General features: G+C 36.3%; 5 protein-coding genes across 5 annotated transcripts in view; all 5 read left to right on the forward strand.

Annotated features, from left to right (window-relative positions):
• Positions 1–15,766, forward strand: part of stx7l (syntaxin 7-like) — a 300,211-nt gene that overhangs the window by 33,052 nt on the left and 251,393 nt on the right. The gene's annotated exons all lie outside the window — the stretch shown is intronic.
• On the forward strand, positions 1,501–2,690 carry LOC136701492 (trace amine-associated receptor 1-like). The gene has a single exon (XM_066676050.1). It carries the CDS (start codon positions 1,537–1,539, stop codon positions 2,401–2,403), a length of 867 nt encoding a protein of 288 aa, XP_066532147.1. The 5' UTR covers positions 1,501–1,536; the 3' UTR covers positions 2,404–2,690.
• Positions 3,898–4,818, forward strand: LOC136702773 (trace amine-associated receptor 1-like). The gene has a single exon (XM_066677912.1). It carries the CDS (start codon positions 3,898–3,900, stop codon positions 4,816–4,818), a length of 921 nt encoding a protein of 306 aa, XP_066534009.1.
• Positions 8,549–9,589, forward strand: LOC136702774 (trace amine-associated receptor 1-like). The gene has a single exon (XM_066677913.1). The coding sequence runs from the start codon at positions 8,549–8,551 to the stop codon at positions 9,587–9,589; it is 1,041 nt and encodes a 346-aa protein (XP_066534010.1).
• On the forward strand, positions 11,645–12,685 carry LOC136702775 (trace amine-associated receptor 1-like). The gene is made up of 2 exons (XM_066677915.1): positions 11,645–11,975; positions 12,045–12,685. Exons 1-2 carry the CDS (start codon positions 11,645–11,647, stop codon positions 12,683–12,685), a joined length of 972 nt encoding a protein of 323 aa, XP_066534012.1.

Raw genomic sequence — 15,766 nt, forward strand, 5'->3', positions numbered from 1 at the left:
CATCCAAAGAAATTTCAACTATGGTAATATTGGGAATAGATATCACCCATGTAATTTTAAAGTTTATTCTCTTATAGCTGAATAATTTAACAGTCATCTGAACAGTAGCAACAAAACTTGTACAAAAAGGGAGAGAAAGATATTCTCATGAAGGCTATTATATAAACATGAAAATTCTTTTTGCACCATTTATTGCCAAATAAACCCCATTCATTGTTTGTGATTGTCAAATTGTTTAGTAACCCTTTTCATCTGAAACGTCAGGATCCTTGAATACACCATGGCAATGGGTAGGTTTGGTCCATTTAGCAATTTCTTGCAATCTTTAAACTGTTCCAGCTTCTGCTGTGTGGCTCTTGAATAATCTGGAAAAAGCAGGATACTCAAACCCTTCCGCTACAGTTCTTATCTCTGTCTTGCAGCCCACAGAACATGGTTCCAAAGAAGAATATAGTTTGGTCTTTATTAAGAGCAGGTTGTGAAGCCAGAGCTCTGTGAGCCCCCTCAATATCTAGTTATGTGCTAGTAAACTTGACGCCCATCATCTTGGGAACTTGCTCATTTAGGAAAGATCTGCCTTTCAAATACTTCAACAGTACACCATGTGTCTTACAGTGTGAATCATAAATTGTCTTTGTGAATCATAATATGTCTTTAAGGAATTGTATTTGTTTTTTTCTCTTTGCTTATTGTTGTAGTTATGAATTATATTTTCTTTTCAGCTGAAGCATTTGTGTATACATGTTGGTAAAATCCTGAGCTAGGTAATTCTGCTCAAGAATGGTGCATTCTCCATCTTGAGCTTAAGTAGCCCAAGTTCCTTTAGTGTATACTTGCATTGAATGGGTTACAACTTAATGGGTTTAATTCTTATAGTGTGAATCATAAATTGTTTTGTCACCTTGAAAACTAGGGAAACTTCCAAAACTGACCAAAATCAGTGTGTTAAAAGAAAATTGCACTAGTGGCTCATGGAACTATTCACTATTTCAGTTTTAAGTCAGAGATTTTAATACGGACTGAAATGGATAGACATAAAGAGTATCAGGACTCCAGAACGGAGGAGTGTTTAAGTGGGAAGGAGTGGACTTCAGAAAGAACATAAAAGGGATGTGCTCTCTTCTCTGTGTGGCTTTTGCCCTCCCATGCGCGCAGATGTGAGAGAGATGATCTGTTGTTAAACATCTAATGTCATATGAGAATACTAAGGCGTCCTCTTCCTAAGCTGTGATATTATAAGCATGTAGTTGTGCTTTATTTCCATGTAAGAAAACAAAATATTTAAAAAAAATGTTCTACTGGCTTGTAGGAACAAACCTGTGACAAAATAAAAAGCTTTCACGCAGAGGTTAAGATGTCAATGAAATGAATGACATGCATAATTATTTTAGCCCAAATGGGAGTGTAGGACACACAACCCTTTGTTATGAACATCATCTGAACTCTTGTCGACAGAATGTCTATCCTGTGGCTGTGAGAACTGTGACTTATCTTCTTCTTAGCATTGTTGTGCTTCTGGCATTTTCTGGAAACCTAATGGTGATCATAGCTATAGCTCATTTCAAGCAGCTGCACACTCCGACTAACTTTCTCACTCTCTCTCTGGCTGTAGCTGACCTGCTTGTCGGAGGAGTTGTGATGCCTCCTCGGATGATGCGCTCTGTGGAGACTTGTTGGTATTTGGGGAGTGTATTCTGCAAAATACACAGCAGCCTTGAGATTATGCTATGCACTGCATCTGTTTTAAATCTTATGTTTATCTCTATTGAACGATATTTTGCCATCTGTCATCCCCTGATATACCACAGTAAAATGACTCCTTTTACTACTCTGTTCATGATCAGTGTTTGTTGGAGTGTTTCTGCTGCTGTGGGATTTGGGATGATCTTCCTGGAAATCAAGTTTCGAGGCTTCAAGGACTACAATGATGCCCTCTGTGAAGGAGGTTGTGTGATCATTCTTGGCCCCATAACAGCTTTAATTGTTGCTATGTTCAGCTTTTACATCCCCACCACTGTAATTCTAAGCCTGTATCTGAAAATATACTTTGTAGCACAGAGACAATCTCGTTCAATACACAATACACTTTCTCAAATGACTTTGTCAAAGGGACAGACCAGTAGTAAAGCAGAGAGCAAGGCCACTAAAACATTGGCCATTGTTATGGGAGCTTATCTGATGTCCTGGGCACCACTTTTAATCTACAGTTTTGTTGACCCAAGTTATAGTTTGATCGGCCCAATGCAGCTGATTGATTTCTTGACTTGGATTGGTAATTCTAATTCAGCATTCAATCCCATTGTATATGCATTCTTTTATGTGTGGTTTAGAAAGGCCCTTAGACTTATTTTACATGGCAAAATATTCAAAAGCAAATCTTCAGGAATTAAGTTGTTTTCATAATAGAGTTTGATTTGTCATGCTGATGAGTTCCATATATGAAATTGATGGAATTCCAATAATTGGTATTCCAATAATTGTTATACTGTTTTTTTTTCATTCAAATAAAGACACTCATAAATCATAGGTAATAAAACATTTATATAGAACTTCTGAAAATCCAAAACATTTTAGGCAGCTTTAGCAGATCAATGGCATTAAGTCCATATTACTGACCGTTGTCTTGTGGAGAGAGTTTTAGAGAAAGAGCTACATCTTTATTAAAGTAAATATATAGTTAATAAATAGTTCAATGTAGAATCCTAAAAACTTGAAGAACTTTCTGCATGATTAAAGAGTTCTTTGCATCATGATGAGGTTCTTTAGGTTGATGGGAAATGTGCTATAGATGGTTTTATATAGCACCTTTTAGAAAAGTGTTCTGGCACCAAAATTGGTTCCTTTACTGTAACAAGCTTGACATTGTAACAATAAAAGAAACCTTTTTGTTTCTGTATAGGACTCTTTTCTAAAATTGCTGTATAGGACAATCTATAGCACATTCTCCATCAGTCTAAGAAACCTCTTCATAATGCAATGAACCCTTTAATCATGCAAAAGGTTCTTCAAGTGTTTAGTGTTTTGTATAGAATTATTTCCTAATAAAGAATTAATAAAGAACCCTTGAAAACCCATCATTTTTAAGAGTATACATCTGCAAAAATACTTGACATTTATTTGTAAATGTTTACTTGATGTAATGTAGTTCAGTGTTCTCTTGTTGCCACGTAAATGTAATTACCAGCATTCAGTGCAAGCTTTTGTTAACATTTTCAACAGGTATATTTCTAAGTACAGAATGTATTTACTTTGGCAAATCTCCAATGCAGTACATGTACAAATTTCCTATGTACGTTAATTGCATTTATTAAAGCACTGCGTCTAACCATATATTCTGTTCAGTGTGTTTTCTTTAAAAATTAAATATGTCATTATTAACCCTGAGATTATTGGTAAGAATAATTAAGAACCCTGAGGGATTGGTTAAACTTTGGGAAGTGTATCAGGATTCCTATGTGGGGGAGTGGACTTCTGAATGAGTATAAATGGGGCCTCTCCTCTGTGTGGCTTTTGCCTGCATATGCAAGCACAGACTTTAGGGTTATATAACCATAGAATATGTACTTTCTGTAATGTTATATTAAATGTGACATGAAGATGTATATAATATATTTCTGATTTAGCCTTTATTTTTTATATGCACAGTATATGATTGTGATAGGGGCATGCTGCATTTAAAAGCTTTAATGAACTTTTCAGAGACAGTACATTCTTTTATTACTGTTTAATATTACATGTTTTGTATTCTGTTTCCACAGAGTGAAAAATATACATGAAATGATTGACATACAGAACTATTTAATCCCAAATGGGAGTGTGGGAAATGTTCCTGTTTGTTTTGAACAACATCCTAACTCTTGTCAGAAGTTAAATTATCCACTAGCTTTAAGGATTGTTATGTATCTTGTCCTTGGTTTCATTGTACTTCTTACGTTGTTTGGAAATCTTCTAGTAATCATAATTATAGCTCATTTCAAGCAGCTGCACACACCAACTAACTATCTCACTCTCTCCCTGGCTGTAGCTGATCTGCTTGTTGGGGGAGTTGTGATACCTCCTAGGATGGTGTGCTCTGTGGAAACTTGTTGGTATTTGGGGAGTGTGTTCTGTAAAATACACAACAGTCTAACAATAACATTGTGCACTGCGTCTGTTCTAAATCTTATGTTTATCTCTATTGATCGATATTATGCCGTCTGTCACCCCCTGCTGTACCACAGTAAAATGACTCCTCTTACTACTCTGATTATGATCACTGGTTGTTGGAGTGTTTCTGTTGCTGTGGGATTTGGGATGATTTTCATTGAGCTCAGTATTCGAGGCCTCAATGACTACAGTGATGTCATGTGTGAAGGAGGTTGTATGGTGATTCTAGGGCCTGTAACAGCTTTGGTCATATTTATGTTTAATTTTTACATCCCCACCACAGTCATGCTGAGCCTATATCTGAAAATATATCTTGTAGCACAGAGACAGTCACGTGCCATTCACAACACACTTTCCCAAATGAATCAGTCAAAAGGACAGTCTGTTAGTAAAGCAGAGAGAAAGGCCACTAAAACATTGGCCATTGTTATGGGAGCTTATCTAGTGTCTTGGGCACCACTTTTAATCTACAGTATTGCTGACACATATCAAAGCTTTAACACTCCTGTACAATTAATCGATTTCTTGGTTTGGATTGGTAATTCCAATTCAGCATTCAACCCAATTGTGTATGCATTCTTTTATGTGTGGTTTAGAAAGGCCCTCAGACTTATTCTATATGGCAACATATTTCAAAACAAATCTTCAGGAATAAAATTGTATTCAGAATAGAATTATTCTGGTCATATTGTTGTGTTTAATATTATTTGATTCATGTTTCTCACCCTTTGGTTTATTGTTTCTCTTATCTGTATATGTGATAATGAGAATGGTTATCTCTATTTTTGTACTTGTTTTAGGTTTTCTGAATTCTTATCTTGAAAGCTGTTTCGTTTGAGAAGAAGCACTAAATTGTAATTGGCTAGTGTTTAGAGAGGGATCTTGAAACAGCACAACTGCTATAATATCTTACTAGTTTATTTTTTTGAAGAATGCTTTTAATGAAGCTGAAATGGACTGTCTTCATTTCCACATATAATCTTTGCTGTGTAGAGTTGGTAGTTTCTGGCTTTGGAAGCTGACTGGCTGCAGGTGTCCATTTCTTATTTTTTTCAGTATTAAAGTGGTAAGAATCTGTTTCTGGGGGCAGATTCATGTAAATGCACAATTTATGTTCATAGTTTTGTAATATTTTGAAATGTTAAACAAGGTTCCATTTCATCAGTGCCCTGGCACTTATTGCAGCATGTTTGGTTGTCTTCTTATCTCTCAAGCCCATAGCAGATTCTTTAAAATGACCCAGTTTTTGTAAATGAGTGGTTACTAAAAATCTTGTACTGAAAGGTGTTGGAAAATTTGTGGGATTTGTGATCTTTGGCATATTACAGGAATAGTACAGATGGTAAAGAGAGTAAGAAATTGTTATAATTGTTATAGAAATTGTTATAATAAAAGTTGTTTCATGTGTAATTGTATGTATTTTAATTGTAATTCAAGTAAAATATGTAAAAAAATGGGTTCATTATTATATTTGTGATCTGATATATTAACAAATAAATAGATTACATTTAATTCAGAGTGTTTAATATAGGTGTTCTCCTCGTGTCTGCGTGGGTTTCCTCCAGGTGTTCCAGTGTCCTCTCACGCTCCAAAAACACACGTTGGTAGGTGGATTGGCGACTCAAAAAGTGTCCCTAGGTGTGAATGTGAGTGTGTGTGTGTGTGTGTTACCCTGTGAAGGACTGGCGCCCCCTCCAGGGTGTATTCCTGCCTTGCGCCCAAAGATTCCAGGTAGGCTCTGGACCCACCACGACCCTGAACTGAATAAGTGGTTATAGACTATGAATGTTTAATATAGGCATTGAAAGATATGTTGAACATCATGTAGTGTGTAGAAGGTCCAGCATGTAGGAGTGTTTTAGTGGGATGGAGTTAACTTCAACAAGAGTATAACTGAGAGCTTCTCTCCTCTGTGTGGTTTTGACCTCACATGCCTGCAAACATTGGTTCTGAGAGAGATTACATGCCTACTGTTATATGAAAATATTAAGACTCGCTGATTCTTAGTTCTGATGTATTAAATTTTCATTTAAGTAGTGGTTTATTTGCCTGTTCAAATAATGAATCTGAATGAATTTATTAATCATATTATTCTGCATGCATGTAGGAATCATACTACAATAACGTATCACTTTTATAGAATGGTTACGCTTTTACAACTAATAAGTATACCTTTTCTGATTTTTTTTTTCCATTTATTCATTTTTTCTGTTATAGATAAAATGACATTCTATATTGCATTTTGGAAAATCCTGTAATTGAAGTTATGTAACTATCAAGAGGGCCCAAAAATATCTGATTTCACCTTCCCATTTCAGGCATCACGGGGTTGATCCAAATTCACTGGGTTGCATGGGGTCTAATTTGATATAATTGGAAGTTGATTGAAGGGAGAATTAAAACAAGCAAAGTTGCATCCATTGATGAGATTTTCTTCTTGTGGTTAATCATAGATACTTGGTATAAATCTTCTTTATGGAAAAGGTATTGGAAATACATGATGGCTTTTTATTTATTTAAATACTTTAGTAGTAATATGGACAGTGGTAAAATGCTATAATGCAACTACAATACACAACTACAATGTATTTGTTTTTGTGTACACTTTGAAGCCCCTGGGAACCTAAAGCTGAGTCTTCCCAAAGTCCAGCAAATTTCTGCTGTGTATCTCTAGTATTGCTCTTTCCTAGGAGTATAATGGGGTCAATCTTACATCAGTTTTACCCTGTTCAATAAATCTTGTGCTTAACCTGTCAGTACTTGTAAGCCTCACACGAGACTTGCCCTGAGTCAAGTAAAATCAGGGGTCATATTGAGGATCACACTCAGTATGACCCCTGCACTCAATTCGAGGCTCACGTTGAGTAAAGCCATTGCTAGTTTTGAGGCTTAAACACAGTAAAACTAGCACATGTTTTGGCACTCACAGTGAATAAACTCAACTTCTAAATTATATTTGAGCCCTTTTTGTTGGTTCTCACATGTATTGCTGCAAGATGCTGATTCTCCCTGCATACTTCATTAGAATAGAATAGAATAGCTTTTATTGTCGCTGAGAAAACAATGTTCAGAACAGTGTTAAAACAGTGAAATACAGTTTTAGCATCCTCTCTCAGGCAGCAGTTAGAATATAAAATCTATACATGTGCAAAATAGCAGATTGTTCAGAGTGCAAAATAGCAGATTGTTCAGAGCATTAACACAGAATATATATACAGGCTTAATTTAAAAGTGCCGTGTGCAATTTCTTGTCCATTAGAATGGGTGGTTGTCTGTTGATTCTAATGATTGTCAATCAGGATGGTTTGGTTAAGGTAGTAGGGTGGGAGGTTGATGGCTTGATGGGTTGATGGCTTTAACGGCCTGGGGAAAGAAGCTGTGTTTCAACCTGTTTGTTTTTGCTTTTAATTGTCTGAATCTCTTTTTGGAGGGGAGGGGGGAAAACAGAGTGTGTCCAGGGTGAGTGATGTCCATTGAAATGCTGGTAGCCTTTTTCTGGAGTCGGCAGTTGTAGATGTCGCTGAGGGGGTGTAGTGAAGTTCCTATGATTTTTTTTCCACCTCTCTCACCACTCGCTGTATGTCTCTCCTGTCCTGTATTGTGCAACTGGTAAACCAGACTGTACAGCAGTATGTTAGGATGCTCTCGGTGGTGGCTCCATAAAAGTTCACCAGCAGGTGTTGAGGGAGGTGGGAGTGATTCAGCTTCCTGAGGAAGTAGAGTCTCTGTTGTGCCTTCTGCACTAGGTGTTGGGTGTTTAAGGCCCATGTGAGGTCAGCAGAGATGTGCACTCCCAGGAACTTGGAAGTGCTCCACTCTCTCAACCTCCACTCCATTGATAATTATGTTGTGCTTTTATAAATGGGCTGGAAATTTGATTTCAGAGATCAAAACCTCAGTAAGGTATGTGCACTGAAAACTATGATTAAAAGTACAAAGCTACAAAAGCAGCTTCTCTGTCTCCATGCTGTGTGCCATGGTAATGCAGTTTTTTCTTTTGGTCAGAATTTGTATAATAAAACAATTTGAAATTGGCTGAACATCAGGAAGAGTATCAGGGGTCCAGAATGGAGGCGTGTTTTAGTCGGAAGGAGTGGACTTCTGAAGGATTATAAATGAGAGCTTCCCTCTCTTCTTTGTGGCTTTTGCCCTCAGAGGCAGGCAGACATTGGCCCTGAGAGATGAGACCTGCTTTTACACTTCCTATGTTTTATGAGAAAAGTAAAAACCTGTCATCCTTAGCTCTGATAGTGTAAGACGTTAATCAGAGTAGATAATTTGCTTGTAATAGCCAAGAATGTATCTGTGATTTTTTTTTTTTTTTAAGCTTAAAATATTTGATGCAAGAATTTTGCTGTACTGTATAACATTAGACACATTAGACACAAAATTCATCCCTGAAATGAATGAAGTACAAAATGATTTAATCCTAAATGGGAGCGTAGGAAACATAACTCTGTGTTATGAACATCATCCGAACTCTTGTCGACAGAATGTCTATCCTCTGGCTGTGAGAACTGTGACTTATCTTGTTCTTGGCTTCATTGTGCTTCTGACATTGTTTGGAAATCTTATGGTGATCATAGCTATAGCTCATTTCAAACAGTTGCACACTCCAAATAACTTCCTCACTCTTTCTCTGGCTGTAGCTGACCTGCTTGTTGGAGGAGTTGTGATGCCTCCACGGATGATGCGCTCTGTAGAGACTTGTTGGTATTTGGGGAGTGTATTCTGTAAAATACACAGTAGTTTTGAAATTACATTGTGCACAGCCTCTGTCCTAAATATTATGTTTATCTCAATTGAACGATATTATGCCGTCTGTCACCCCCTGCTGTACCACAGTAAAATGACTCCTCTCACTACTCTGTTCATGATCACTGTTTGTTGGAGTGTTTCTGCTGCTGTGGGCTTTGGGATGATTTTCTTGGAGCTCAGGATTCGAGGCCATAAGGACTACAGCGACATTCTGTGTGAAGGAGGATGTATGATGATTCTAGGACCTATAACAGCTTTAATTGTTGCCATGTTCATTTTTTACATTCCTGCCACTATAATCCTGAGCCTATATCTGAAAATATATCTTGTAGCACAGAGACAGTCACGTTTAATACAGAGTACACTTTCTCACAGGAATGCTGCCAAAGGACAATCTCTCGGTAAAGCAGAGAGCAAGGCCACTAAAACATTGGCCATTGTTATGGGAGTTTTTCTAGGGTGTTGGGCCCCATTTCTAATCTACAGTTTTGCTGACCCAAGCTTTAGATTGGTTGGTCCAATACAGTTAGTTGACTTCTTGGGTTGGATTGGTAATACAAATTCAGCATGTAATCCTATTGTTTATGCATTCTTTTATGTGTGGTTTAGAAAGGCCCTCAGACTTATTCTGTATGGCAAAATATTTAGAAACCAATCTTCAGGAATAAAGTTGTATTCAGAGTAGAGTTTGACTGGCCTTTCTGTTTGATGTTTGATCCATCTTTATCACCAGTTTGGTTTATTGTTCATCATATCTTTGTTTGAAGTTAAGATAACTGGGTAACGCTTTACTATTAGGGTACAAAACTAAATGGCACTTAAGAAAATATTAAGTAATAAGTCAGTAACAAGCACTACTAAACAGCTAAGTATTGTCACAATTGATTATTAAATAATGATAGAAACAAGAACTAGCATTATATTAGGATTTTATGAAATCCTAAAATAAAGATCGTTTTTGCTAGTTTTTGTTTATTACCATTCCTGAATGATTAATTATGATACTACATAACCATTTTTATTACTGTCTTAGGTATCGTGAATTAATGTACCTTTATCTTAGTGTTACCCAACTGTCAGAACTGTTTTCCACTAATTGTTGTAGCTATATTTTTTTAGTCCAATCAGACACTCAAATTCAAAACTCAAAAATGAAATTTTACATAGACCTTTTTGAAAACCCTAAAACAAGCAAAATGTTTCAGTAAAATGCAGGCATTAATTCCATGTGATCCTCTATTGTTTTTTGTAGAGATGTTCAACATGTAGCCTTGCATTGATGCATTCAATGTTCTCAATGTGCAAAATGCTGAGCTGTTGGTTTTTGGCAGTTTGACTAACAGCCAGAATCTAATGTATTATCAATTCTTATTTGTGGAGGTCACTGTGAATGAAGCTGGGTGGAGTTTTCTAAGCCTCACACTTTTCTAAAGTGACCGGCTGCAGGATTTCTCCTTTAATTATGATTGGCCTTCTGAAACGCACACATGAATATTTGTCAGCTCCTGCAGTAGTGTCTGTGTTTCTGATGGTATGAATGAAGCATTACTCTTTGTGTTCATGATTTGTACTCCTGCATAGATGCTTAACATGGATTCAGTTATGTCTTGTCTTTTAGCTGCTGTAATGTAGAAGTGTTTTGTTGTTTTCACCTTGAGACACTTTCCAACCATCAGCGGAATAGTCTTTTGCCATTATTCGATTTTCAATGTGTAATGGGTTAGTAATTTTTAATACAATAATATTCAGTTTGTATGCACTAGTAGGGGAATAGTACAGTACGTTTTGACAGTTGGAAAATGCTAGATGTTCAGTAATATAGTTATACGTGTTGAGTGTACATAAATCCCACTTATTAAAGGGCAAACTTGAATCATCTTTATTGTTCTGGCATTATTACAAGACTAACCAAATCAGTTTTATATCAGTTGACCATCAGGAAGAGTATTGGGGTCCACTGTGTGGGAGTGTTTTAGTGGGAAGGAATGGACTTCTGAAAGTGTATGAATGGGAGCTGCCCTCTCTATGTGGTTTTTGCCTGCAGATGCAAGCAGAGCCTTTATCATGATCATAAAAAGACTCACTTGCTGTAATGTTATATTAGAATTGAATATGAAAGTGAAATATTAATGGATTCACTGAATAATGTTTTATGATTCAAATTAAGTATACAATAAGATATATCTTAAGTATAAAATTAAATATCTCCCTTACAGGGGCAAACAATTTTTTCATAAAATCTTTTATCACAGTTATTACTAAAATGGGTATTTTATATTGATTTCACTTTTTCTGTCCCCAGAGGGTAAAGCATATCTGAAATAATTGACATGTAAAATTGATTAAGCCCAAGTGGGAGTGTGGAAAATGTTTCTATTTGTTTTGAACATCATCCAAACTCTTGGTATCAGGGGTCCAGAAAGGAGGAGTGTTTTATTGAGAAGGAGAGGACTTCAGAATGAGTATAAATGAGTGCTGCTCTCTTCTCAGTGTGGCTGTTGCCCTCACATGCCTGCAGACATTATGAGAGAATAAATAAACTCTAATATTATTTGAGAGTAATTACATTTACCAATAATTAGCTATGAAATTGTAGCATTTTTCTCAAAGTAGTGCTTCATTAGCCTGTAATAGAGTGAATTTGTGATTTTATTCATGCTTTGTTTTAAAAAGTTTGTAGCAAGTTTCTACAGTAAAATATAACGTTTAGCACAAAAGTAAATAAAAAGAAATCCATGAAATGAATGACATAGAAAATAATCTAATCCCAAATGGGAGTGTGGGAAACCTAACCCTGTGTTATGAACATCATCCAAACTCTTGTCAGCAGAATGTCTATCCTCTGGCTGTGAGAACTGTGACTTATCTTGTTCTTGGCTTCATTGTGCTTCTGACATTATTTGGAAACCTTATCGTGATCATAGCTATAGCTCATTTCAAACAGCTGCACACTCCAAATAACTTCCTCACTCTCTCTCTGGCTGTAGCTGACCTGCTTGTTGGAGGAGTTGTGATGCCTCCACGGATGATGCGCTCTGTAGAGACTTGTTGGTATTTAGGGAATACATTATGTAAAATACACAACAGCCTTGAAATTACATTGTGCACAGCCTCTGTTCTAAATATTATGTTCATCTCAGTTGAGCGATATTATGCTGTCTGTCACCCCCTGCTGTACCACAGTAAAGTGACTCCTCTCACTACTCTGTTCATGATCACTGGCTGTTGGAGTGTTTCGGCTTTTGTGGGCTTTGGGATGATTTTCTTGGAGCTCAACCTTCGAGGCCTCGAGGACTACAGCGACATCCTGTGTGAAGGAGGGTGTGTGGTGATTCTAGGACCCATAACGGCTTTAATTGTTGCAATGGCCATTTTTTACATTCCCACCATTATAATCCTAAGCCTATATCTGAAAATATATGTTGTAGCACAGAGACAGTCACGTTCAATACAGAGTACACTTTCTCACATGAATCCTACAAAAGGACAATCTCTCGGTAAAGCAGAGAGAAAAGCCACTAAAACATTGGCCATTGTTATGGGAGTTTTTCTAGGGTGTTGGGCCCCATTTCTAATCTACAGTTTTTCTGACCCACAACATACTTTCAACAGTCCAGTGCAATTGATTGATTTCTTGGGTTGGATTGGTAATACTAATTCAGCATGTAATCCCATTGTGTATGCATTCTTTTATGTTTGGTTTAGAAAAGCCCTCAGACTTATAGTAGATGGAAAAATATTTCAGAACAAATCTTCAAGAATAAAGTTATATTTAGAATAGAGTTTGACCTGTCCTGATGTTTTACATGTGGATAAACATGGATGTTTGATGCATCCTTATCACAGTTTTGCTCAAGGAACATATGTTTGTTGAAAGGTGAGAAATTGGTTTTCCATTGATTGTTGTAACTGTTTTTTCTCAGTTGTTTGTTAATTTCTTTTGTCCAATCACACACACTTATAAGTTCAATTCTCAAACATAGATTGTATGTCATTTTATATAGACCTTTTAGAAAATTTCATAATGCATATAGTTTTAAAGTTCTAAAAGCTGTTTTAGCAAAATGCAGGCATCCATTGCATATGATCTTTTATTGTTTTTTGTAGAGATGTTCAATACGTAGCCTTGCATTGATGTATTCGATATTCTCAATGTGCAAAATGCTGAGTCGTTGGTCTTTAGCAGTTTGACAGACATCCAGAATCCTATGTATTATAAGTTTATATTTGTGGAGTTCACTGCATATTCACTGTTTTCTAAGCCTCACACTCTTCTAAAGTGACCGGCTGCAGGTTTTCTCCTTTAATTATGATTGGCCTTATGAAACGTACACATGAATATTTGTCAGCTCCTGCAGTAGTGAGTGTCTGTGTTTCTGGTGGTATGCAATGAAACATTACTCTTTGTGTTCATGAATTGTACACCTGCATAGATGCTTAACATGGATTCAATTATGTCTTGTCTTTTAGCTGCTGCAATGTAGAACAGTGTTTTGTTGTTTTCACCTTGAGACACTTCCCAGCCATCAGCGGAATAGTCTTTTGCTGTTACCCCATTTTCAATGTGTAAAGACCTAATAACTTTAAATACAATAGGAGATTTGTACAGTATGTTTTGACAGTTGGAAAATGCTAGATGTTCAGTAATATATTTTACGTGTTTGGTACATTATTCCCACTAATTAAAGGGCAACATTGAACCATCTATATTGTTCTGGCATTATTACAAGACTAACCAAATCAGTTTTATATCAGTTGACCATCAGGAAGAGTATCGAAGTCCACTGTGTGGGAGAGTTTTAGTGGGAAGGAGTGGACTTCTGAAAGTGTATGAATGGGAGCTGCTCTTTCTATGTGGAGATGTGATGCAAGCAGAGCCTTTATCATGATCATAAAAAGACTTGCTGTAATGTTAAATTAGAATTGAATATGAAAGTGAAATATTGTTGGATTTATTGAATAATGTTTTATGATACAAATTAAGTATACAATAAGATTTATCTTAAATATAAAATTAAATATATCCCTTACAGGGGCAAACAATTTTTTCATAAAATCTTTTATCACAGTTATCACTAAAATGGGTTTTTTATATTGATTTCACTTTTTCTCTCCCCAGAGGGTAAAGCATATCTGAAATAAGTGACATGTAAAATTGATTAAGCCCAAATGGGAATGTGGAAAAGGTTTCCATTTGTTTTGAACATCATCCAATGAGTATCATCCAACCAGAATGAGTATAAATGAGAGCTGCTCTCTTCTCAGTGTGGCTGTTGCCCTCACATGCCTGCAGACATTATGAGAGAATAAATAAACTCTAATATTATTTGAGAGTAATTACATTTACCAATAATTAGCTATGAAATTGTAGCATTTTTCTCAAAGTAGTGCTTCATTAGCCTGTAATAGAGTGAATTTGTGATTTTATTCATGCTTTGTTTTAAAAAGTTTGTAGCAAGTTTCTACAGTAAAATATAACGTTTAGCACAAAAGTAAATAAAAAGAAATCCATGAAATGAATGACATAGAAAATAATCTAATCCCAAATGGGAGTGTGGGAAACCTAACTCTGTGTTATGAACATCATCCGAACTCTTGTCAACAGAATATCTATCCTCTGGCTATGAGAACTGTGACTTATCTTGTTCTTGGCTTCATTGTGCTTCTGACATTATTTGGAAACCTTATGGTGATCATAGCTATAGCTCATTTCAAGCAGCTGCACACTCCAACTAACTTCCTCACTCTCTCTCTGGCTGTAGCTGACCTGCTTGTTGGAGGAGTTGTGATGCCTCCACGGATGATGCGTACCGTGGAGACATGTTGGTATTTGGGGAGTTTTCTGTGTACAATACACAGCAGCTTTGAAATTACATTGTGCACTGCCTCTGTACTAAATGTTATGTTCATCTCTATTGAACGATATTATGCCGTCTGTCACCCCCTGCTCTACCAAAGTAAGGTGACTCCTCTTACTACTCTGTTCATGATCACTGTTTGTTGGAGTGTCTCTGCTGTTGTGGGATTTGGGATGATTTTCTTGGAGCCAGAACTTCGAGGCCACAAGGACTATAGTGACATTCTGTGTGAAGGAGGGTGTATGGTTATTCTAGGACCCATAATGGCTTTAATTGTGAATATGTTCATTTTTTACGTCCCCACTATGGTCATATTAAGCCTATATCTGAAAATATATCTTGTAGCACAGAGACAGTCTCGTTCAGTACATAATAAACTCACACACATAAATCCTGCAATAGGACGGTCTATTAAAGCAAAGAGCAAGGCCACAAAGACAGTAGCCATTATTATGGGAGTTTTTTTAGGGTGTTGGGCACCGTTTTTAATCTACAGTTTTTCTGACCCAAAGCATGATTTTAACAGTCCAGTGCAATTGATTGACTTCTTGGGTTGGATTGGAAATTCTAATTCAGCATTCAATCCCATTGTGTATGCATTCTTTTATATGTGGTTTAGAAAAGCCCTCAGACTTGTTTTACATGGCAAAATATTCAGAAACAAATCTTCAGGAATTAAGCTGTATTCTGAATAGATTTTTATTGGTCTTGCTGAAATACATTTTCACAACTGTTTTTTTCATGCTCATAATATCTTTATCTGTGGCAAGGAAATTATTTTCTGCTAATTTTTTGTTTTTTCATTCATCCAGACAGTAATTCATTCAACATTTTATATAGAACATTTGGAAAGCCTGAAATTGTTTTAACAGTGATATTCCTGTTTTGAGATATGTTCAAAACGCTGAATTGCATCCATTGATATGATGTTTTCAATGTGTAAGGTGATGAGTAACTAGCTGGCAAAGTCCAGAGTGATATCAGTTTTTTTTATTTCTGAATAA

The sequence above is a fragment of the Hoplias malabaricus genome, chromosome 7 (genome assembly GCF_029633855.1).
Source record: "Hoplias malabaricus isolate fHopMal1 chromosome 7, fHopMal1.hap1, whole genome shotgun sequence".
Lineage (NCBI taxonomy): Eukaryota > Metazoa > Chordata > Actinopteri > Characiformes > Erythrinidae > Hoplias > Hoplias malabaricus.

What these genes read in the sequence shown, in the direction of transcription:
- LOC136701492 (XM_066676050.1), top strand. Translation starts at nt 1,537, where the DNA reads ATGGTGATCATAGCTATAGCTCATTTCAAGCAGCTGCACACTCCGACT.
- LOC136702773 (XM_066677912.1), top strand. Translation starts at nt 3,898, where the DNA reads ATGTATCTTGTCCTTGGTTTCATTGTACTTCTTACGTTGTTTGGAAAT.
- LOC136702774 (XM_066677913.1), top strand. Translation starts at nt 8,549, where the DNA reads ATGAATGAAGTACAAAATGATTTAATCCTAAATGGGAGCGTAGGAAAC.
- LOC136702775 (XM_066677915.1), top strand. Translation starts at nt 11,645, where the DNA reads ATGAATGACATAGAAAATAATCTAATCCCAAATGGGAGTGTGGGAAAC. An exon ending in GTATTTAGGGAATACATTAT is followed by an intron (nt 11,976 to 12,044) that starts GTAAAATACACA and finishes TGTTCATCTCAG; the next exon opens with TTGAGCGATATTATGCTGTC.